The 24,813-nt window shown below is 51.6% G+C and overlaps 1 protein-coding gene across 16 annotated transcripts in view; it reads left to right on the forward strand.

Moving 5' to 3' along the window:
* The window catches only part of SIPA1L3 (signal induced proliferation associated 1 like 3), a 235,772-nt gene that overhangs the window by 146,377 nt on the left and 64,582 nt on the right, over positions 1-24,813 (forward strand). For all 16 annotated transcript variants that reach the window (XR_004523304.2, XR_004523302.2, XR_004523305.2 and 13 more), the window contains 5 exons: positions 5,136-5,324; positions 6,556-6,730; positions 8,803-8,906; positions 11,731-11,888; positions 17,730-18,306. Coding sequence is in view for 12 of the 16 variants with exons in the window: in XM_033844840.2 (XP_033700731.1) it covers positions 5,136-5,324; positions 6,556-6,730; positions 8,803-8,906; positions 11,731-11,888; positions 17,730-18,306 (1,203 nt within the window). In the remaining 4 variants the exon portion in view is untranslated. The remainder of the gene's footprint in view (positions 1-5,135; positions 5,325-6,555; positions 6,731-8,802; positions 8,907-11,730; positions 11,889-17,729; positions 18,307-24,813) is intronic.

Here is a 24,813-nt window from a genome sequence, read left to right on the forward strand (position 1 = left end):
GAGGGTCCCCCAGTGGCAGAGCCAGGATATGAACGCAGACTGCCTGTGTCCCCAGCCCGTGCTCTTAACCACTCCCCACGCCCTGTGGGGTTGAGTTTGTATTCTGGCTCTGGGAACAGACAGCTTGGGGTTCGGTTGGGCTCTGCCACTCACTAGCCTTGTGAGCTTAGGCAGATGGCTTTACCCCTGGATGCCTCAGTTTCTTCATCTGTAAAATAGACTTTGTACCGTTTGTTCCTTGTGTCCTGGAGAGGCGGGAAGGTTCTCCTGGACCGGCACGCACGAGGTGGCATAGCACAAGGCTGCAGGGTGGTGAGTGCTCTGAGCGGCAGATACTGTGATGACGCTGCTGTCGTGTTGTCACTGTTTCCCGTAAGGTCAGAGGGCCTTTCTGGGGAGTGAAGGTTCAGCTTATGGTCAGAGTTCTGCCCTTCTCCTGTCGACACACACATCTCGGGCTCCGGTTAACCAAGGCATGGGGGCCAGAGCGAAGGGCCCAGGCTGTTTTCCAAGCCAGCCGGCTGGCCTGCCCCAGATGGCCGCCCCCGGCCGCCAAGCAGACCGAGTGGGCTCACATCTCCCAGCAGATGGGATGGGAGTGTTGGCAGCTCTGAGCCTCCCGCTGGGGCGGGAACAGACTGGAGCTGGGCTTCAGGACCACACGCCGAAACATCAGCCCCACCCACCCTGAGCCTGGACAGGACAAGCTCCAGGCCAGGGCTGCCCTGTCCTGAGCCCCTTGCCGGCAGGACACAAGGAATGCCAACTAGCCGAGGACTCTTTGGCCCAGCAGGCTCGGTGGGTTCCCTTTGGCCCCAGATATGAGTTTTTGACAAGCCTTAGTTTTGTGAGGGTTAGAGGTTTAGATTTTTTTTTTCTTTCTTTATTGAAAAAGTAACTGTCACTCATTAAGAATTTAAACAGTGTATATGTATACAAAGCAGAAAAGGAAGAACCTTGTATTAAGTGTAAAAAGCAAGTGTAGTAGCGAACCTCATTTGGGACCTCACTTGTGTTCAGTAGGCACCGATGATGGTGTGATGTCATCTCCAAAGCATACTGTTAAGTGGGGGGAGAAACAAACTGTAGCTTCCTATTAAGGTTAACTTTTTTTTAAATTTTTAACTACACATATGGCTTTGTGTAAAAACATCCGACGTGTGTGATGTGGTAATGGCGAACACATGTATTGAGTGCTCACTGTATGCCAGACACAGTGGTAGAAAAGCACTGTACATGGACTATCTTCTTGAATCTTTATAACCCTTTGCGACAGGCACTGTTACTCCCCATTTTATAGATAAGGGAACAGGCACAGAGAAATTCAGCAGCTTGCCCAGAGTCACACAGCTAGAGAAGGGGGAGAGCCGGGATTTGAACCAAGGCAGACTGACTCCCAAGTGACCTCCCAGGAAGAGCTCTTGGAGGGTGGACGCAGCACAGGGGAAGGCAGGGATGCATCTGAGTCAGTAGCTGGTGGAGAACAACCTGTGCCGATGGTTAGTTGCTGATGTGGCCCTGAATCCCTTTCACAGCTCAGTGAGATGATGCCAGATGTCATCAAGGGTCAGAGCACACAGGGTCTCGCAGCCTGAGCAGCGAGTGTAGTTTTGTTTGGTTTTGTTTTAAGGCAAGGGTTTTTTTTTTTTAATTTTTCTTTTGGCCGTGTCGGGTTTTAGTGGCAGCACGCGGGATGTTCGTTGAGGCATGCAGGATCTTCCATTGCGACGTGCGGGCTTTTCTCTTCTCTAGTTGTATGTGGGTTCTAGGGCACGTGGGCTCTGTAGTTGTGGCGCACAGGCTCCAGAGCACGTGGGCTCTGTAGTTTGCGGCAGGCGGGCTCTCTGGTTGAGGCATGCAAGCTCAGTAGTTGTGGCATGTGGGCTTAGTTGCCCCGTGGCATGTGGGATCTTAGTTCCCTGACCAGGGATCGAACCCACGTCCCCTGCATTGTAAGGCGGATTCTTTGCCACTGGACCACCAGGGAAGTCCTGCGAGTGTAGATTTTATTGGGAGAGAGACGGAACGCTGTCAGCAGGTTCTGCACAGAGGAGAGACACCATCTGACTCAAGCTGCTGCGGGAAGAATGGACCGGCGTGGGGTGGTGGTGGGGCAGGTGCAGGGAGACTGGGAAAAGGCTGCTGTCACAGTCCAGGTAGGACATGATGGTGGACAGGACCAGGTGGAGAGCAGAGGTGGCCACACGTTGCAGCCTGCCAGCGCCCTACTTATTATCGCCAGCAGAGAAGGAAAAGCTGGGAGCTTTTCAAGTAGTGGCTTTTGGTCAAGTCTTCAGAGCCAAAAATGTGACGGTAGGCCACCTGTCTCGAGTGTTGGAAGAGAATGAGGATTTCTGGTCCACGCTGTCTCTTGGCCCCAGCAGAGGGCACTGTGGGGCAGTGTCAGCAGGATAGAAAGGCGCTGATCCCGTTGGTGCGTTCATTGAAATTCACAATCCCAGGGCCACCCAGATTGGCAGGGCAGAGCATCCACACCACAGTTTTTCGTGATGTACTTCAAGACTATCCGGCTTATCCTAAGAGAGGTTTGTTTATTAATTCCCAAAGCCAGAACTGGGAACTCCCAACCATGAGATCATTCATTCCTAACACGCATGCCTCTTGCCCAGGTCCTGTTTGGCAGGGTTAGGCTGTATGCTTAGAGGCAGTGTCATGACACGTCATTTTTGCCACCTCTTGCATCTGTTGACTTTTTGGGGTGAGCGTGTTTTTCCAGTTAACGTTGATCCTCCCTAGTCTTTAAACCGTAGCCCCAAGTGTATTTTGGGTGCTGACAGCAATCCCCGTGGGGGAGGATTTTTTTTCCCTGCTCTGCTGCAGACTAGGGAGTCTTCTCGCTGTGGTGCTGGAGCTGCCGTGCCTCACCCAGAGCACAGCGGAGCCTGGCGGCCAGCAGCACAGCGTAGATGGAAGCCTGCGCTAGTGATAGTGAGGACGGGAAGCAGCAGGGGCTCTCAGACGGGGCTGGCGGGGTGTAAATTGGTACAGCCACTTGGAAAACGATTTGGCAGTTCAGTAAAATTGAAGATTAACATGCCTGGTGACTCAGCAATTTCTCTCCTAGGTATAAACCCAGACGAAAATGTGTCCATGTGCACTAGGAGATGCTTCCGTGAATGTTCCTAACAGCACTGCTCACAGTTGTCAAACGCTGGAAGCAGTTTCCGTGCTCGTCAGCAGTAGGATGGATTAAATCCATTGGGGTAAAAACGTCAGCCTCTTACTGCAACATGGTCGTATCTCACATCCATAGCATTGAGAGAAAGAAGCCAGATAGAAAAGAATACAAACGACATGAAGCTCAGAAGCAGGCAGAAATAAATTCTGGTGTGAAAAGTCAGGATGGGGTTGCCATTAGGGAGGTGGGAAGGGGCACGAAAGAGTTTCCGGAGTCTAGTAGTGTGTTTCTTGGTCTGGGTGGTGATACCTAGGTATTCACTCTGTGATCATTCCTTGAGCTGTACTTATATGTGTTGTAGACTTTTCTGTATACGGATTATATTTCACAGTTAAAAAAATATTTCAAAGAGAAGAATCATGAGCTTTGGAGACGTCAGACCTGGGTTGGAATCCTGGTTCAGCCACTTAGCTGTGGTGACCTTGGCTAAGACACCTAACCTCTTAGAGCTTCAGTTTTCTTATCTGTAAAATGGAGATAGTAAAACCTCCCCTGAACAGACCTGTACCTAGATAGCTGCTATCATTCCTGGAATACAGTGCAGTGAACTATGCCTTCATAATTGTGACTCGTTATTAAGATGAATCTGTTAGAAATTGCTTTGTCTGCAAAGTAACAGAAAACATGACTAACAATAGCTAAAACAAATACGGGGTTATTTTAATTATCTAGCAAGAAGTCTGGGGGTAGGCAGTGGCAGGAGATGACTTCTGTGTAATTTTTGTTGTTGTTGTCTCTTTACTTACGATCACAAGATGGCTTCCACAGCTCCAAACATCTTATCCTTATACCATTGTCCTTAGAAAAAATGGGCAGGTGGAAAGGGGCTTTCCTTTTACCAGGGAAGAAAATCTGCCCTAGACGTCCTCCCCAAGCTGAATTCCATCCCATCTCATTGCCTGGAACTAGTCATGTAGCCAACTATAGGAAAAACTTGGAAAGCAACATCTGCGTAAGAGGAATGAGATGGTCATGATTGGCTTGACTCAGGTTTTCAACCCTGGCTTCACATCAGAATCACCTGAGTAGTATTAAAAGAGACAGAGAGGGGCTTCCCTGGTGGCGCAGTGTTTGGGAGTCCGCCTGCCGATGCAGGAGACACGGGTTCGTGCTCCGGTCCCGGAAGATCCCACATGCCGCTGGGCGGCTGGGCTCGTGAGCCATGGCCGCTGAGCCTGCGCGTCCGGAGCCTGTGCTCTGCAACGGGAGAGGCCACAACAGTGAGAGGCCTGCATACCACAAAAAAAAAAGAGAGAGAGAGAGAGAGAGAGAGTGAGTGAGTGTGTGTGTATAAGTATACAAATATGTAAGTGTGTGTATACATACATACGTGCGTGTATACATACATGTCTGGGCCCCACCACAGACCAGCCGAATCAGAACCACTGGTAGTGATTTTATCAGGAAACCAGGTTGAAAACCAGTGTCACAATTCAAGATCCAAGCTGGTACCGGTGTCCAGGGCAGGCAGGTGTTTTACATAAGAGCTTATGGTAATAAGTGTACACATAATATTATTTCTGATAATGACAGTAAGAGTGTTTGTTTGAGTGTCTACATTGTGGAGCTTGTTTTATCCATTATACCTCTTATTACCTGACATAATCCATCTCCTCACCCGCACGTCGGCTCCAGGAAGACAGGGGTCTTTCTTCTTTCATCATTCGTTGAACAAATGAAGGATGTTCCATCCACCGTCTCATTTAGTTCTCCCAACAGTCCTTGGAAGCTGAGGCTCACAGATGGGCAGTCACTTGGTCGAGAACACACAGCCAGGAGACAGCAAGTTCAAGTTGGTCCAGACCTAGTGCTTTCTGGCAGAGCCCAGGCTACTAACCATCCCACGTGTTGCTTTGAGAACAGGACACCCTCATGTGCTCTCATCCCTTCCCGAGTCCTGAGAGCCTCCTAACCTTCCCTCCTCTTCCTCGAGCAGCTCACCACCCTGCGGGGCTCCATCCTGGAGGATGCCACACCCACAGCTATGAAGCATGGGACAGGGCGGGGCCTGCCCCTGAAGGACGCCCTGGAGTATGTCATCCCCGAGCTCAACATCCACTGCCTGCGGCTGGCTCTCAACACTCCCAAGGTGACGGAGCAGCTGCTGAAGCTCGACGAGCAAGGGGTGAGCCGGGGCCCAGGGAGGGGGGTGGGGGGACACTGGGGCAGCAGCCTGCAGCCCCACTCCCGGTACCTCCTTCTGTCTTGGTCACTTGTTTTTTTCTCCAAAGAACAGAAACCCACTCAGGTTAGTTCCAGTAAAAGGAGTGGTCTCCTATCAAATTCTAGGGGTGCCAAGAGCCGGAACGTGACTGGGTCTTAGGAGGGAAATAGTCTAGGAACAAAACAGCCACCAGGTTCCCGTGTGTGTGTGCGTGCTCCCTCTCCCTCACTGCACACTGCCTCCCTCTGCTTCTCTGGCCCTCCCACAGCTCACAGAATTACTGTTAGGATTATAGGCACATGCAGGCCCCAGTTAGCTGACTCTCAGCCCCAGTAGAGCCTCTGACTGGCCCACCCTTAGGTCACATGACTGTCGATGGTCCAGTCACCAGTGAACAGAGGAATCAGGGATACATAAAAAAAACATGGAGGACTTTCCTGGTGGCACAATGATAAGAATCTGCCTGCCAACGCAGGGGACACGGGTTCGAGCTCTGGTCCGGGAGGATCCCACATGCCGCGGAGCAACTAAGCCCATGCGCCACAACTACTGAGCCTGCACTGTAGAGCCCTTGAGCCACAACTACTGAGCCCGCGAGCCACAACTACTGAAGCCCGTGCTCCTAGAGCCTGTGCTATGCAAAGAGAGAAGCCACCACAGTGAGAAGCCCACGCACCGCCACAAAGAGTAGCCCCCACTCGCCGCAACTAGAGAAAGCCCGCGCACAGCAACGAAGACCCAACGCACCAAAAATAAATAAATAAAATTAATTAATTAAAAAAAGAAAAAACACGGTTATCAAGGGCTCACCCCCTAAAAAACAATGTCGACTAGACTGAGCCCTCCAGAATTTCCTTTTGCAGAACCTTAGCCAGGTCCGGTCCACCTACTGTGGGAAGCCGGCCAAGGTCTTTCCCTTGAGAGAATGGTGTCGCCAGCCGCCCTCGGCCCTCATGTAGAAAGCATGAGAATGGCGGCACCAGCACCTTGTTGTGCCTCCCTGGAATGGCAGGGTGGGAGAGGGACAACTGGGACGTGCCCCCATGCCTTTTTTCTTCTCTGGCTGTAGCACTGAATTCCTGTGTGACCCCGGCAGCTCCCTGGGCTCCGCGCCCGAGAGAGCCTGCTTTGTTCCATGCCCCCGCTCCATTCTGCCTGGCCTGCCTCCCTGATGCCGCTCTCGCCTCCGCAGCTCTGCCGGAAACACAAAGTGGGCATCCTCTACTGCAAGGCTGGCCAGAGCTCGGAGGAGGAGATGTACAACAACGAGGAGGCCGGGCCGGCCTTTGAGGAGTTCCTCTCCCTCATCGGAGAGAAGGTCTGCCTGAAGGGCTTCACCAAGTACGCCGCCCAGCTGGACGTCAAGAGTAAGTGGCAGTGGCGGGTGGCCTTGCTGGGGGGAGCAGGGTGAGTCCCAACCGTACCCTCATCCCGTGAGCTAAGGCCCAAAGGCCTGGTGATACCCAGGTGAGGACTCCGGGCAGCGGGAGCTCGAGGACTCCATTGGTGGGAGTGCGGGCAGTGCAGCCACTCTGGACAGCAGTACCTCCTGTTCTGGTAGAGTCTGAAGACTCACTTGCTTTGTGTATCAGCCCTTGTGCTCCTAGACACATCCTCTGAGATCCTGTGCACATGTGCGCTGGGAGACGTCCTAAGGGGTCATAGCCACAGACACCCGCATGGTGCCCAGTGTACACGAGGACCCCGGGGAAGACAGTGCTCCTGGCCAGTGTCCCCAACTAACAGGCAGGGCTGCCCTGGCCTCACAGCCACCTGGAGGTCACCTGGCTCTGGCACTGGCCAACCAAGGCTTCAGTGACCTCACCTGTCACAGCTTCTCCCCTAGGATGGAAGCCCACAAGAACAGGGATTCCTCGGTCTGTTTTACTGCTGTTTCCCCTGCACCTACAGTTAAATAAAGCTGGTGGACCTCAGTGCTCAAAAAGGCCAAGGAATAGGCTTCCAGGGGTGAGTGTGACACCCTGGAGTTACTTGCAGTGTGGTTTGTGGGTTCACTCACACATCCAGCAAAAACAACCTCCTGGCTGTCCTCCCTGGGCAGGAAGGAGCAGTTCAAGAGGATACGATCAAATATGGGGAACCCAGCCTCATGTGGGGGCTGGGCCTCAAGAACATGGCATGTGACCCGAGAGGGATGAGTTGGAATAAAATAGGCAAAGAGGGAGCAGGAAGTGCGTTCCAGGGAGAAAGAACAGCACGTGCGAAAACCCTGGACCCTGAGGTCTAAAGGCTGTTGTTCAGGGAATTAATGTGAAGGAGGAAGTGAGGGAGGCAGGCGGGGGCCTTACCGTGCAGGACCTTTAGGGCTAAAGATTAGGGATTTTGGTCTGTTTCCTATGAGAATTTTGAAACTCATAAGAAGCAGCATTGAATACTGTTAAGGAAACACTCTGGAGTCAGATAGCCTGAGTTCCAGTCCAGACGCCACCACTGACTGAAGTGTGCGTGACCTTGGGCAAGTCACTCCCTCCCTGTGCCTCAGTTTCCCCCATAGAGCCCCTAATCAGGTGTTTCTCCCTGGTCATAACTCCCTCCCATTAGAGATGAACAGTATTCTGACTCGTACGATTATCGTTTCCTTCTTTTCGTCATAGTTTTGCCATCTTCATACGCATCTCTAAATAATATAATTCGTTTTGCCTGTTTGACAACATAATGTGAATGGAATCATACGGTTTGTGCTCCTTTGTGTCTGGCCATTGTATTCGTGGGATTTGCCCATGTGATGGCTGTGACTCATTTCTTTTCACGGCCGTGTACTTTTCCACATTATGAACTGTTTATCTATTCCTTGGACTAACATTTGGAGGATACTTGTACCCGTATTCCGGGGCATCTGTGTACAATTTCTCTAGGCTGTGATCCTAGGAGATGAAGTGCTGGGTCATCAATTAAGCCTATCTGCAGGTTCAGTCGATCTTACTAAAGAGTTTTCCGAAGTGGTTGTACCACCTGACCAGCCACACAGAAGGTTCCAGTTGCCCCACATCCCCACCAACCCTTGGCACTGTCAGACTCTTAAATGTTTACCAGTCTGGTGGGTGCTTAATGTATGGCTTCCTTTTTATCTAAATTTACTGGATTTTAAAGGGTGGAGTTAAGTGAAAACATCAAGTTGAAAACTAACACAGGGCTTCCCTGGTGGTGCAGTGGTTGAGAGTCCGCCTGCCGATGCAGGGGACACGGGTTCGTGCCCCGGTCCAGGAAGATCCCACATGCCGCGGAGTGGCTGGGCCCGTGAGCCATGGCCGCTGAGCCTGCGTGTCTGGAGCCTCTGCTCTGCAACGGGAGAGGCCGCAACAGTGAGAGGCCCGCGTACCGCAAAAAAAAAAAAAAAAACTAACACAGATGGCATGTGGGATATGGCAGGAGCCCAGGGGTTTTGGAGGCGTGGTGCTAACTGGTGTTTCTGTTTCAGCTGACTCCACGGGAACCCACTCCCTCTACACGACTTACCAGGACTATGAGATCATGTTCCATGTCTCCACCCTGCTCCCTTATACCCCCAACAACAGGCAGCAGGTCAGTGGGGCCCAGGGTGGGGGCCCCAGGTGACTTCCAGTGGGTACACAGCTGAAGCCATGGCGCTCTCCCTCCCCACAGCTGTTAGCTGGCTGCCTGCCTGGCACTGGCTCCCCTGGCACCATCCTTTGCAGCACGTGGAGGCCTTTGGCCCTGGAGACCCTCTGCATCACAGTCTCATCACCTGGGGGTTGGAGACTAGGTCAGGTGTCATTCACTGTCAGTTTTCTTCTGTTTCCTTGGCCATCCTTCTACCCCAACTCCCCTCAAGAGTCTCTTGAGTCATCAGGGATCCTATGGAAAAAAAAAAGTGAATCAGTCAACATTATTTCGACTGCAAGTGATAGAAGCACAAATCAAACTGGCAAAAGCAAAAAATGGGATTTACTGGGTTAGGTAATTCTCAAGTACTGGGAGAGGGCTGGCTTTAGGTATGGCCGGATCCAGGAGCTCAAACAATGTTAGGAATTCTTTGCATTTCTCGCCTCTGGTTTTCTTCGTAGTGGCCTTATTCACAGACCTTCCCAAGTAGTGCAGAGTCGCCCCCCAGCAGCCCTCGCCTTACATCCCACCAGCTTTGCTACCACGGGAGAAAGAGAGCTGTGCCTTGCAGAAGTCCCAGAAACGTTTCAGGAATGAATCTCATTGGATCACTCACTTGCCAGGCCCAGGGCAGGGATGGAATGGGCTGACTGGCCAAGCCTGAAGGACATGCCCACCCCTAGAGAGGGCGAGTGAGGTCAGCTCAGCTTGAAACATTGACAGAGATCAGGGAGGTGCTTTCCCAAAGGGGATGGACACAACTGCCAGAAGGAAGAGGAGGAGGTGCTAGGTGGGTGCAACAGCTGACGCCCACCACCAGGAGCCTCCTCACCTGGACACGCCATGCATGCTCAGTCTGGAAGCAGTTTCTAATGAACAGAAACCCCACAGACTTATGGTTTAGTGTATATATTTTTTTCCATTGGTACAGGTGATGTTGTAGATTTTACTGGCCGAAAATGGTCAAATATCGGTGATTTCAGAAGGGTCACCTAATAGCAGCTGTAAGAGCATTGCTGTCATTAAGCCTGGGTTGGAGTTCTTTCTCTGCCACTTCCTAGCTGTGTAATCTCACCTCCCTGAGCCTCAGATCCCTCCTCTGTAAAATGGGCGGAATGGTAGCACCCATGTCGCAGGGTCATTGGGAAAGGACCCTGTACTCATGCATGAAACTGGGGCTTGAGTCAGGGCCTGACATGGGAGGCGCACAGGAAGCAGACAGAAACCTACTCCTGGACGTCTGGGAGGCATGGTGGGCAAAGCTTGGGTTGTGGAGTCCAGCAGAAGCAGGTTCAAATCCTGGCTGTTTCCCTCCATGACTGTGTGACTTAGGGCAAGACGTTTAACCCCCGGGAACCTAACTTTTCTCATCGGTAAAAGGAGGTAGGATGAGTTAATGACTCACAGCCTTGTTGTAAAGATGAAACGAGGACTTCCCTGGTGGCGCGGTTGTTAAGAATCCGCCTGCCAATGCAGGGGACACGGGTGCTATCCCTGGTCCGGGAGGATCCCACATGCCGTGGAGCAGCTAAGCCCGTGCACTGCAACAATTTAGCCTGCGCTCTAGAGCCGGCGAGCCACAACTACTGAGCCCGCACACCCTAGAGCCCGCATGCAGCAAAGAAGACCCAGTGCAGCCCCCAAATAAATAAATAAATAAAAATTTAAAAAAAAAAGATGAAACGAGGTTGCAGCTTTCAGATGTGGATGTAAAATGCCTAGTACAGGGCCGGCCACAGTAAATGGGTACTTTATCTAGCAATTTAATTTCATCCAGTGTAAAACACACATAAAGAGCTAAGAGTTCCACAGTGTGAGTTGTGCCACTCTGTGTGACTGGATTTCACACCACGGGCCACCTCATGTAGAGCTACACGTGTCTCCCATCTGCGGACCTCACGTGGCCAATGGGGATTCCTAACAGTTACATGAAGACTAAACTTGTACAAATAAGAACAATGTAATTTCAGCAAACAAGTAAAATGTCGTGAGTACATCATCGCCTACAAAGATGACAGAGTTTTTATCAGAGACCGTGACAGGCAGGGGAGAAAGGACAGGGTTCCTGTGGGCTGGTCTGAAGCTGCTGCCCCAGCCTTCTCAACTCAGGTGTCCGAGAAGGGGCGGCAGCAGGGATGGGCCCTGCCAGTGGTCTCGGGTCTGACTCTGCCATCGTCTGTGAGCATGGCCTTGAGCAAGTCGAAAGCCGCCAGCCCATGCTCTTCTCCAAGAGATGTTTCTTGAGCAGCTGCTGTGTGCCAGGCTCTGCTCTAGGCACTGAGGATACAGCAGGGGGCAGCAAACAAAGCAGACAAAACCCTTGTTCTCACGGAGCTGACATGGTGGTGGGAAAAGACAGACAAGAAACAAAAGGAAGAGGGGAAGCCGCTGTACGCTAAGTGTTAAGTAATAAAGGCAGAAAAGCCGCTGTACGCTAAGTGTTAAGTAATAAAGGCAGAAAAGCAGAGGGGGTGACATCATGGATAAGACAGTCAGCGAAGGCCTTGTGGGAGGGTGACATTTCAGCCAAGACCTGAAAGGAGGGAGGGCGGGAGCGAGCCATGTGGGGATCTGGGGGAAGAACGTTCCAGGCAGCGGGAAGAGTCAGGGCAGGGGCCTTGAGGAGGAAATGTCTCTGGAGTGTTTGAAGGGCAGCAGGAGGCCAGTGCGGCTGGAGCAGAGTGAGCGAGGGGGAGCACCGAAGGAGACGGCAGGGAGGTGACAGGGCAGATCGTGAGCCTTGAGCCGACCGTGACGTTTTCCTCTCCCCGCCGTTTACCAGCTACTAAGGAAGAGGCACATAGGAAACGACATCGTGACGATCATCTTCCAGGAGCCCGGGGCGCTGCCTTTTACCCCCAAGAACATCCGCTCCCACTTTCAGCACGTCTTCATCATTGTCCGAGTCCACAAGCCCTGCACCGATAGCGTCTGCTACAGGTACGCGCCTGCACCCTACCCCTGCATGCACCGGAGACCACAAAAGCTGGTTTCCAGCATCCAGGCAGCGTGCGGCAGAGAGAGAGAGTGGGGACAGCTTGCGGCAGAGAGAGAGTGGGGGGACAGCTGGCCCAGGTGGGCTGCCTCCTGCGTTTCTTGTTTGTGCTTCAGTAGGGGAGCTCTGTTCACACCTTCCCACACCTTCTGAGAGAGTGATTCTTAACCAGAAAGGGGCATGTCACCCCAGTTTCGATAAGCAAACCATCAGGGATTTGTATTTGCCTGGAATCTTTTGCTTGCAAGTGACAGAAAACCCACCTCAAAAAGGCAGTTATGTACGTTGGTTCTCATAAATGACACGTTCGGGCCTAGCCGGATGTGCTCCACTTCCCTGTCTGTCACTTCGTTTGCTGGCAGCTCCAAGCTTAACATCTTCCCAGCTGCAAATCCAGCAAAAAGACAGCTTTCCTTTCCCAGGAAAAGAAGCCCCAGGATTGAGGCTCATTGACCTGCTTGGGGTCACGTGCCCATCCTAGAGTAAGACCACCAGCTGTGCCTGGGCACAGGGCGCATGGGCTGAGAGGCACAGGAAAATCGGAATATGGAAGGATGGAGACAGGGCAGGCAGGGGCCCCCCTCGGGAGGCAGAGCTGAGGCTTCTCTTAGTTCGCAGATCAAGAAGTGACACAAGCCTCAGACCCATTCAGCGTCCTTCCAAAGCACCAGTTCTCACCTGGGGGCGTGGCTGGCCCCCAAAGGGCAAGTGGAAAGCTCTCTGGCCTCTCACCTCTGACCCCCAACCACCCTGTTGCCTGTCACAGAGGCAACTACTATTAGCTATTTCTCACGTATCCTGATACCTTCGGGCCATACAGGCAAATGCTTACAAGTATTCCTTTTCCACCTTTTAACACACATGGTACCATATCCCACACACTGTTCTGCATCCTGTATTTCTTCACTCAACAGCCTTTGAGAACTTGGCACACCAGTCCTTAAAGTGCCTCTTCCTTCTTTATGACTGCATATTAGTCCATCATGTGGATGCCTGAGAACCTCCCCCCATCCCTTATCAGTGGGCGTTTGGGTTGTTTCCTGTTGCCTGCTGTTACACTCCCTGCTGCAGTGCATAACCTAGTTTTGTGGGGGGTTTTTGTTTTTTGTTTTTGTGTTTTGGCCATGCTGTGGTGCTTGTGGGATCTTAGTTCCCTGACCAGGGATTGAACCCGGGCCCTCAGCAGTGAAAGCACTGAGTCCTAACCACTGGACTGCCAGGGAAGTCTCCATAACCTAGTTTAGACTGTCATCGCACACGCGTCCAAGTACACAGCTGGGATAGATAAAGTCCCGAGCATGGAGTTACTGGGCCAAAGGGTATGTGCGTAGGTACACTGGGTGGTCTCAGTGGAATTGCCAGAATCTACCAGTTTCTTCTTGGCCAAATGTGTGAGAGAAGGGAGGTGGATTCCAATATGCAGGACGTGCTGTTTGACCACCAGGCTAGATGTGTTGCCCAGTGGCCACTGGGAGCCAGTACACCGCATGACAGGGCCTTCACATGGCCCAGGCCCAGGCCTGCAGCCCCCCTCCCTCACCCCCACCCATTTGTTCCCGGGACGGAGCAGCAGCTACGAGGCCCTGCACCTCCAGGCTCCATGTGGGCCTGAGGTTACTGAGATGCTGTCGATGTTCCTCAGCAGCTCAAAGGTAGCCCTGGTGAGCAAAGATGGAGTTGTTCTCGAGCTCACACACACATACACACAGACACAGAAGGACACAGCTCTCCTGTAGCACATCAGAAGCAGGGGGCTGCTGGGTGGGCCTTTCTCCCCTCTCTCCTAACTGTGAGCTCCCCTCTTCCACCTGGTTTATCACAGGAGCCTGCGGCTGACCTCCTGCCTTTCCAGGCCGGCCTTCACGTGGTTTCCAGAACGATCTCTTTTTTTCTGATGCTCGAAGCTTTCTTGTTTTTTTTGCAGTTTAATTTGAAATATTTTTATTATGCAATGTTTTAAACGTTCTGAAAAGTACAGAGGATAATATAACAGACACCCATGTGCCTAGCACCCAATCTAACAGATGTTAACACTTTGCCACATTTGCTTCAGCTCTCCCTTTATTTCTGAAGAAAGAAAATGTTAGAGATACAACCAAAGCTGCCTCTCCTGCAACCCCTTCCTTCCCCTCCTCTCCTTCCCCACACGCAGCTGCTCTCTGGACTGACCTTCCCCTGTCCCCACTCCCACCCCCCGGTGTCTCCAAACACGTTTCTGTCTCAGCATTCATCACCCTGTAGGAACAAACTGTTGATGTGACTCTCGCCTCCCTCGAGGGTAACCCCACGTCATACTCACCTTCATACATCTATGCTGGCCCGGCGCTTGCCATGTAGAGGACCGCAAAGACGCCTTTGCCAACTAGACACATGCCTGGCCCAAACATTGTAGGCCCTGAGAAGATAGTTGTTGAATAAATAATTATGAGTGTTCTAGAAATACTGAGCTACAGCGACCAGGTGACCTGGTGGTCGCACCATCTCCTGGCTGCATAAGGAGGTGCCGCCCTTTCCCGCTCGCTTCAAGTGCGTACTTTCTGCATAGCGCACCGGCATCCCTGCAGCCTGTGGGCTGGGGAAATCCCATCCCTCCTGCTGGGGAAGTGAGGGACCAGCTGTTCTGATTGTCCAGAAACCTTCGGCAGCTTGCAGTTTCATAATTCTTAAAATCATGAATCAGGACTATGGGAAGAGCCCAAATCTGTCACTATAAGTAGCCACGTCCTGAATGAAAAAGTTGCAGAGCCATTCACATCTGTAAAGCACAGTCTGAACAGGGCTTTAATTAGAGTAGAGAGACTGGCGAGGTTGTCTTATCCATCCCCCTGCCTGGAGGCAAGGCCACGCCCACAGGGTTTCCCACAGAGGAAAAGCTGCCTGGTTTGTGTGGCCTTTGAAGAACCTCTCCACCGGGAAATGCCTTTTTCTGTCAAACCTACCCATTGGTAGGAATCTGTTTCTTCTTGGTCTGTCTGCTCAAGTTTAAATCATTACTTTAATCGGTATTGAACACCTGTGCTGGCTCTGGGGCATCAGCTGAGCCCAGGTGGGTGGCACCCGCCCACACACATTCCCGGGATGTAGAGAAGGTTTCACTGCCCAGTGAACCGTGGAGGTGGAGAGCAAGGGGCCTGGCCTGACCCACCTGGGTCTGCACTAGCTCCTTCCATGGTCTCCTGCACATTCTCTGGTCCCGCCCATCCCTTTCTTCATGGGGCAGCCACGGTGATCCTTACAGATGGTCAGCCTGGCACCTGCATTCATCAGGGACCCGCAAGAAGCAGGTGCCCCCCACTCTGGGTTTTAACTGAGGGATTAATGAACAGACTAATAGGTGTGGGTATGTTAAGGGAACCAATACAGGAGAATGAGACATCCAGGGACCAGCAACAGCAGGGAGCCATTACCCCACCCCCAGGGATGAGGTCAGAAGGGGATGGGAGAAGTTTCTGGAAACTAGGGAGAACTATGGCTTTGGGAGAGGGGCTGCACAGCAGAAGCTGTGGCTGTTGAGTAAAGGGCCCAGGACTACAGCCACTGCCGCCGTCCGAGCCCAGCAGGGAGGCAGTGAAGAGAAATAAATACTCCACCTTCTCTCCTCTCCCCTTCCCGTAGCCTGGCCAGGGGAACCCAGTGAAGGTCGCACAGCCTGTAGAAACCCACCTTCCAGGGCAGAAAATGGTAGAGACTGCGTCTGGGGGCACAGGCGGTGAATAGCCAGCCCAGATGGTAAAATGGTTGCTTGTTTCGGGATGAAAAGCGCTAACTCGCCATCAAGGCCCTGCCTGGCCTGGTCCCTGGTGACCTCACCAGCCTTCCACCCTTCACTGCCTGGGCTCCGGGCACCCCGGCCTCACCTCGCCCTGCACGTGCTCTTTCCTGTCGGGCCTTGTTCCTCCCATGCCCACTGCCTGCACGGCCCTTCCCTTAGCTCTTCCTCTGTCTCCTACTCAGCTGCAGATGCCAGTGTAGTTTCTCTTCCTCACAGCGGCCTTCCCAGAACACTAAATCCCCAGGGCCCAAGAGGGGGCGCGTCCCAGAAGCGCTGGTCAAACAAATGCATGAATGTCACCCTGTCCTCTTGTCAAGTTGGGTGGGGGCTTGGGAATCGAAACCTGAACAAGCCTTTCATTGTGATTGGGTTTCACAATACAGGTTTTAATCAAGAATCTCATTATTTTAAAAATTGTCTTATGGTGTGAAATCTCTCCCAACACCGTACTCACAAGCTGACATTTCTATAGAAGGTGAAGGCAGTACTCTCTAAGGAAAACCTCATTTTCAGCACCTCATACTGTTTGTTAATCGTCATTATGTAAACAGCACAACTCATGGTGTCTCTGGAGCCCCTTTAAATGTCTTTCCTTGAGAGCTGTCTTCCCCTGCACCCTGGGTGTTCACTCTGGCAGGTGCTATAGCCTTTCTGCCTAATACTAGAAATCGTCTAACTTGTAGCCAGCCACTGGGTCTCGAATGTCACAGACGAGGTTCATCAGGTCTAAACTTGACTTATCAGCACATCTCCTGCCTCCCAGCTCAGGATTGCCTCTGCCTGGGAACCTCGGTGGATGGGGAGCCTGCTTCCCTGTCCTCTGTTTCCCTGCCTTGCACTTCCCCTCCCCCAGACCTGCTCGCTGCCAGTTTCTGACCTGTCCAGGGTTGGAGCACAAGGAGAAAACGGGAGACAGGGAAATGTCACTGGGGCTCTGGTCACAGCGGGCTGCGTGCTCTCTGGGCTCTGCGGGGGCTCCCTGCCCACCTTCTAGATCTCCCAGGCAGGAGCAGACCCAAGTCTCCTCCCAAATATAAGGGTCACCTAGGGACAGCCCCTATTCATGGGGCCACTTTCTCCAAAGATTTTCCTCCCAAGGAGATCCTCCCTCTCTAATTTGCGTAGTGGGTGAGAAGGTTATTTGGGGGAACAGGTTTTAGATCATTTCCTTTTTACTTTCTCACTCAGTTGCTATCTGATTTCGATCATAATAGCATCTCAGTCAAAACTGAAGTAGGAAGAGCCCCATCCTAACTTCCCCATACAATGAATTTTCAGAACAACCTTTGTAGAGATGATTTATAAAGTGTGTTAGTCTGACACAAGTGTCTGAAAGAAGTAAATCACAGAACGTTCCACGTCATTCAGGTGTTCCTACAATGCTGCTGCTTAACAAACCACCCCAAAGCTCAGTGGCTCACAAACATCATCATTTCTTCTTGGCTCACACATCTGCAGGTCAGCTGAGGTCTGGCTGGCCCTGGCTGCAGGTTTGCTCCAGGTGTCCTCATCCTCCTGGACCAGTAGGCCCCGGGGCATGTTCACGTCATGGTGAGGGCAGGTGCATAGGAGGTGGGCCTGGCCCGCACACACATTTGTGCCTTTGCTCGAAAGCCATTGGCCAAATCAAGTCACATGACCAGGCTCAGGCTTAATGGGGTGGGGATGTACCTGCCCACAAAGGTAGAGAGGAAGGGGTGAATTTTTGCCAAACTATAATTTACCGCAAGCCTGTATGTATGTAAAACAAGATTAACTGAAGTTGAACAATGCTAGGAAAATTATCCTTTGAATATCAGTGGATGTTCTAACATCTGTGGTATAGGAAGTAAAAATGCATGCATGCGCCCTAAGACTTTCTCCAGTTTCCAGTCTAGTCGGCTGGCAACTTACTAGTTAGACGTAGACTTCCGTTCTTAGAAAGGAAACTCCTCCTTCTGGTCATGTATTGTCTTTCTAAAGGAACTCTCAAGTGCCTATCTTTCTACCATGTAAATAATTTCTCCCTCCTCAGTATGGCTGTGACCCGATCCAAAGACGCTCCTCCTTTCGGACCCCCCATCCCCAGTGGAACCACATTCCGCAAATCTGATGTCTTCAGAGACTTCTTGCTGGCCAAGGTGATTAATGCTGAGAATGCCGCGCACAAGTCCGACAAGTTCCACACCATGGCCACCAGGACCCGCCAGGAGTACCTCAAGGACCTGGCTGAAAACTGTGTCTCCAACACACCCATCGACTCCACCGGCAAGTTCAACCTCATCTCCCTGACCTCCAAGAAGAAGGAGAAGACAAAAGCCCGGGCAGGCGCTGAGCAGCACAGCGCTGGGGCCATCGCCTGGAGGGTGGCGGCTGAGGACTTCGCCCAGGGGGTAGAAATCGACTGCATTTTGGGAATTTCCAACGAGTTTGTGGTGCTCCTGGATCTACGCACCAAGGAGGTGGTGTTCAACTGCTACTGCGGGGATGTCATCGGCTGGACCCCAGACTCCTCGACGCTCAAAATCTTCTACGGGCGAGGGGACCACATCTTCCTAAAGGCCTCTGAGGGTTCTGTGGAGGACATAAGGGAAATTGTCCAGAGGCTGAAGGTAAGGGAGAGAGCTTCTCAAGGGTGCTGCAGTTCTGTGGCCTGGCAGAGGCCTTAGGAACCACTAAAATGCCTCCCTGAGCCCAGGCAGTTAGGCCAGGACACTCATCGGCCCCAAGAAAATCAGAATTGTCACTTACACACCAGGGGTCTAGTGGGTCCCACAGCCTGGGTTCTTTGTGGGGAAGGTGTCCGAGGCTCTCCGTGCCATCACCTTGGGAGGACAAAAGGCATATTTACTCACTCAAGATGTTGATAGGAAAGATAAGTTTAAACTCATGTTCAAAATGTAAGGATACTTTCCAGAAGAATTAAAACAGAATAAAAGGTTTCCAGACCATTAAAATATAGGACAGAAGCAGGATGTTGCGGTGGGGAGTATACAAAAGCATAATAAAAGAAACAAAACAAACAGAAAATTATATGGCAGGAATAATTCCACATCAGTAATCACAATAAACGTGAGTGGTTTAACATCTCCTGTTAAAAAACAAAGACTCACAGTCTGGATAAAAATCTTAACCCTAAGCTCTCGGTAGCTCAGGCTCAGACTGTTGCCAAACCAAGGGTAGCAGATTGGTTTCAAGTCACATGACAACTTAGTTGGTAATGGCTGTTTGACGCATTGGGCTAAGAAGTACTAAGGCCACATCTGAGCCCCGTGTGAAGGAACGCTGTGGTCGGTGATTGGCTCTCAGTGGGTTTAGCAGAATGGCATGTCATGCGTGGAATAGAGAAGGCAGTGTATCACGGGAGTTAACACAGGTTCTTGAATCAGAAGGCCTGGCTTCAACTCCCGGCACTGCCACTTACCAGCTGTGTAACCTCACCCTGTTACTTAACCGCTGGGTGACTCAGTTTCCCCATCTGAAAAATGGGAACAGTAATCATCCTACATCATGTAAAAGTTTTAAGGATTGAATGAATTATGTGGCCCAGGCAAGCTGGCCTGACTTGGGAGGCCGTGACCTCCAGAGGCCACTGTGACAGCTGGCTGTCCTCACCCTTCTAGGCCTTTGCACTTGCTCTTTGAGTTCAGTTGGATCGGTAAAGCCCTGCTCTCAGCTTCCCTGACTCCAAAATTCATGCCCCGCCTTAGACTACCACAGTAGCTTGTGTGTGGATTTCCCATTAGGGTGGGAGGTCCGTGAACGAGGGCCTCTGACTGTTTTGCTCACTTGCTTATCTCATGTGCACAGATCAGAGCTGGCACATAGCAGGTGGTCAGTAAATGCTGATTAGTTGGTTAGTTGAATGAGATGACTGAACCCTGACTCTGTGCTAATGAGCCATTTACGTGCATGACCTCACAGTTCTTCACCCACCCCGTGGAATGTAGGCACTGTTTTTATCCCCACTTGACAGATGAGAAATGCAAGGTTCAGAGAGGTATAGATACTCACAGAAGGTCATACAGTAGGTGGCAGACTGGGATCTGATCCAGATTTTTCTGACTCCAAAACCTGTTTGTGCCCAGACTTGAGGCTGATAACTAACTGCTTGCCCGGCATCTCCACTCGACCTTGAAACTTAACATGTCTAAGAGCAAGCTCCGGGCTTCCCAGGTGGCGCAGTGGCTGAGAGTCCGCCTGCCGATGCAGGGGACACGGGTTCGTGCCCCGGTCCGGGAAGATCCCACATGCCGCGGAGCGGCTGGGCCCGTGAGCCATGGCCGCTGAGCCCGTGCATCCGGAGCCTGTCCTCCACAGCGGGAGAGGCCACAGCAGTGAGGGGCCCATGTACCGCAAAAAAAAAAAAAAAAAAAAATCTGATTTAAGAGCAAGCTCCTAGTTTCCTGTCCCCACGCCTCCCAGGGTTCTCCTGTGTCAGCAGAGGACAAGCCCGTCACTTATTTGTGGGATCAGAGGCCTCAGCTCAGCCTCACTCCTCTTTCTCTCACACCCACATCCAATCTGTCAGCTCCATCTCCAGTAGGCAGGCTCCACTACTTCTCCCCCTTCCATAGCCCCTCCTGGCCTATCCGGTAGCCTCCTCGCTGGTCTCTGCATCAACACTTGCTTCCCTGTGGTCTCTTCTCGCTAAGGTCGTCAGAGGGATCCGATCATGTCACTGCTCTGCTCAAACCCCTCAGCTCACTCTGGGTAAAAGCCCAGTTCCTTACGGTGGCCCCTGAGGCCCTGCATGGCCTCTCTGTCAGCCTCTCTGGTCTTGTCTCCCCTTGCTCTCTCTGCTCCAGGCACACAGACCTCTGCTGTTTCCCGAGTGTGCTCATCAGGCATCCAGCCTCAGGGCCTTTGCACTGACTGTGCCCTCCTGCTGGAACACTCTCCCTCATCCCCACATGGCTCCCTCCCCTTCTATATGCCTTTAGTCAGATGTCACCTGTCAGTGAGGCCTCATTATCCAAAATTGCAAACTCCCCTCCCCACCTCGGCCCTGAGCTTATTCCACCCACTTTCCCCACTTTAATTTTCTCGATAGCGCCTACCACCACCTGACGTGTATTTTTATGTATTTGTTGTTTGCCGCTGTGTCCTCAGCACCTAGGCCAGCGTCTGGTGTGCAGTAGGCACTCAGTGACCGCGGACTGAATACTCGCATGCGTGCTACCCTGTAGTAATAGCAAAAGTGGCCATTCATGGGGGCCTGACTGTCTGACTGCTTGCAGCCTTGCACAACCTTGCATTTCTTCTTCCCAAAAGCCCAGTGAGGGAGATACTGTTATCACCCCCGATTCACAGATGAGGAAGCTGAGGCCCAGAGAGGTAAAAGGGACTTGCCCAGGGCCCAGAGAGAGTGAAGGGCCTGGGTTCTTAAACATGAGAGGTCTTCCTCCAAAAATCCTGACGGCAGCTTGCGTTTCTTGAGCAGTGACCGTGCCAGGCACTGTGCCAGGCTACATGGTTTACCCACATCCTCTCTGTCCCACGCCCACCCCCGTGCCTACTGTTGGTGCAGTGCTTTTAGAGCACATTTCCACAGCCCCCCTCACAATCTCAATGCCCCAAAGCCCGCTGAGAAACCGGGCAGCCAGGAAGTGATGACATAAGCCATCTTCTGTGAAGCGACAGGGCCATCTTAAATGGCTCACAAGGTGAGTCTTTCTTTATGAAGTCCTTCAGGGTGAGGGGTCCACACCCTCCCCTGGCACAGCTGGGATTCAGACATTATGTGCCGGGCCCTGGGCCGGGCAGTGCTGGGACTCAGCAGTGACCATAGTGGGCCCAGGCTCCCATCTGAGGCAGACACTGAACAGGAATCACAAGTGCCAAGAGGCTAAAAGGCAGAGTGTTGAGGATGCCACGGGAGCCTATCATGGTGGGCAGTCTCAAACCCACAGATGGGATGCAGCCCCCAGACATATTTAATTAGTTACCAATGCTTAACATTCCGAGGATTTCGTATGAACCTAGCTTTCTGGCTTCTCTTGGAAAACTGGGGGATCTGGCTATCCAGGGCCTATGTTTATACTGGTCAGGAGTCAGCTGAAGCAGGGTGTTGGGTGCCCCCTTGACACAGGGTGTGAGTGCACCATTTGACCATGGTTGTCACCAGCCTGCATCTCCCATTACCCACCAAGCACCCCAGCTTGTGAGCCTTGGCCCGGGGTAGAGCGAGGCTTCCCTGAGGAAATGACTTAAACTGAAACTAGAGTAGTAAGTAGGAATCATCCTGGTGAAGAATGAGGGGGAAAATAAATAAAAGAGAAAAAAAAAAAAAAAAGGCAGGGGAAGCAGCACAGGGGCTAAAAGATAGAGTTAAGGAGTCAGATCTGCTTTATGACCTTGGGCCACTGACATGCCTCAGATTCCCCAGCTGTAAAACAAGCAAATTATTGTATGTACATCATAAGTGAGATGTTAGAGAAACTGGGCATTGAAAGGACTTAACCAATGCCTGGCACACAAAGATCGGTCCCCAAGAAAATTAGCTTTAAAGGGGGCAGGGTGGCCGCATGACACAGCAGAGGTTCCTCTGAACTCGCTGTGTGTTTGGTCTCATAAGGTGTTCCGTGTGCCATGGAGCTTTTCTGGAAGCTTGTGAACATCGGGAATGGTGTTCTTCTTTGGGTGGGGCTGCCTTCGGATTGTAAACAAAAGCAAATGGCACAGAAGTTTCAGGACACTAAGCCGGAGCAGCGCGAGTTCCCCTACTGGCTCTCTCCCCCATCCAGAATGACCCAAAGCAGCTATACTGGGTAGTTGCATGCTGAGCTGCTAAAAGAAAGAGAGAGAGAGACTGAGAAATCCAGTGGCTGAAATAAGAGGGGAGTTTATTTTTTTTGTAGTTAGCGCTCAGCCTGCTCAAAGCTGGCAGAGACAGCTCAGGGACTCACGTCCCTTCCACCTGTGGCTCCTTCTTTCCCTTCGATATTGTACTTTTCAGCATGGTCAACGTGGAGTCACTCCATATCCATGTTCCTGTCTGCAGGAAGGGAGAAAGTGTCAGCGTGGAGGACAAGCAATTTTATTTTTAAACACACTGTTCCATCACTGCCCAAAACCAAGACATGTCCACACCCAGCTGCAAGGGAAGCTGAAAAATGTGGTTCCTAACCAGGTGGCCATGCACCCATCAAAACTCTTGATTTGCGGTGGGCAGGGGAGTCTCATTACTCAAAGGAAGAAGGGGAGGATGGAGAGTAGAAGGCACTCGGCAGTCCTGCACAGCAGTGCCTGAGCCGTCGGGGCCTCTGCGGGGGGCTGGCTCTCAGAACAGCCCGGGACTCCCAGGGCTGCTGCTGCCTAATCGGGCACAGGCACGGACACACAGGACTCTCCTGTGAATCCCCCACAGCCAGATTCTTCGGACACAAGGGTGACGGCTTCAAAGGGAAGAAGTTTGACTCCCAAAGCAGAAGTAGTGGTCTAGGCTGGAGCCACCCACAGCTTTCTCCTTTGAGACACTGAACAGTAGACTTTCCTTTCCAACCAACTTTTTTAAACTTATTAATCGTGGAAATTTTCAAACATACAGAAAAGTAAAGAGACTCACACGGTGAACTTGCAGCTCCATCACCAGTTTCCATAGTTATCAGCCCGTGGCCCGTCTTGATTTTCCCTTCCTTCCCTTCTCTTCCCCTGATTATTTTGAAACAAATCCTAGACATCCTATCATTTCATTGGTAAACATCTCAACATTTATCTCTAAAACATATGGCCTCTGTAAAAATAACTATTTTGTCATTATCATACATAAAAAATGAACAGTAACTCCTTATTTTTTTGTCATGTAAACAAGTTGGGTTATGAAATCAATTACTGGGTCTCAACCAACAATTCTCAAAGATAGCGTAGAAAAGATTGAAACGTATCCAAGCGGATCCCAGTGGGGAAGGACTTGGTTTCGTGGAGCTTTGTTCCAGTGTTACACGTTTCCTCACTTCCCAAATTCTCACTGTCCAGACCAGGAACAAATGTGTTTACATTTTCAGGCAAGTCTTTTGCCATCCAAACTCATTTCTCGCTACCCACACTCGGGAATGTCAGTGTGGACTGCAAGGAATATTTTTGTGTATATGGATACGTGCGTAAATGTGTGAATGCATAGCGTGGCTTGTGACATAAAATTCTTTCTTACGGTGCTGCTCTAATAGGTACATCAGGTAGCCTTCTAGCCAGGGAATGACTTCTCACGGGAAACGTGAACCATTACACGAACGCTTTCCTTAATGCAGTTGTAGGATAGGGCAGACAAATCCTGATGTAACTTGTTTAACAGCTACGGCTTGTTAAGTTAATCTTTTTGTCCCAGGAAGAGGAGGGAATCCCTCAGGACCTGCTGAAGAACCAGGGGTTCTGTTCAGTCAGTGGCTTCTCATATCTATGGTAATCATGACGAAAGTCTCATACAAATGAAGCAGGGAGTAAATTGGAGGCATGGCCCTGTGTGGTCTGGTCGGCTCCAGGATGGGGGACGATCTGGGAAGGAGATTGGGAAGGGGTTTGTACCTCTAAGAATGATGTCATGAAGTAAAAAATATGGCCCGAGTCCCCAACCTAGAAAAGGTCGCAGGATCTCTGGTCTGTCGCCTCTCTGGCTTTTGCTCTGGTCACAGTCACCGTATCGGTCAGGATGCATTATTAGTGGCTTCAGATAACAAACGTTTATGTCACTCCCACCACGTATCCATCTTAGGTTCAGCTGGTGCCTGTGCTCCACGTTATTCTAACTTCGGGACCCTAGCTGACCAAACAACCACTCTCCGGAATAATCCTAGAGGCTGTGGCTGAGGGGAAAGGCCTGCAAAGGGTCTTGAATGGGCAGTGAAATGCCCCAGCCCAGACAGTATGCCATTTCCATTCCACACTTGATTGGCCAGAACAAGTCCCAGAGACCACCAACGGTGGGGCGGGGGGTGGGGGGAGGGCATTTGGAGATCACAGCTCATGACCGCCACCTCTGTGTGAGGTATCCACGTTTCTCCACAAGTCAGGAACCCCGGGCTGGGACTAGGTGGGTGTTTGCGCTCCCGTACCCTGACATCACCTGGGAGGGTAGACGGGGGTCAGCAGGGTCTTTGGCCTCAAAGGGCAGAATCTGACCA

The sequence above is a fragment of the Tursiops truncatus genome, chromosome 19 (assembly GCF_011762595.2).
Source record: "Tursiops truncatus isolate mTurTru1 chromosome 19, mTurTru1.mat.Y, whole genome shotgun sequence".
In the NCBI taxonomy this organism is placed as follows: domain Eukaryota; kingdom Metazoa; phylum Chordata; class Mammalia; order Artiodactyla; family Delphinidae; genus Tursiops; species Tursiops truncatus.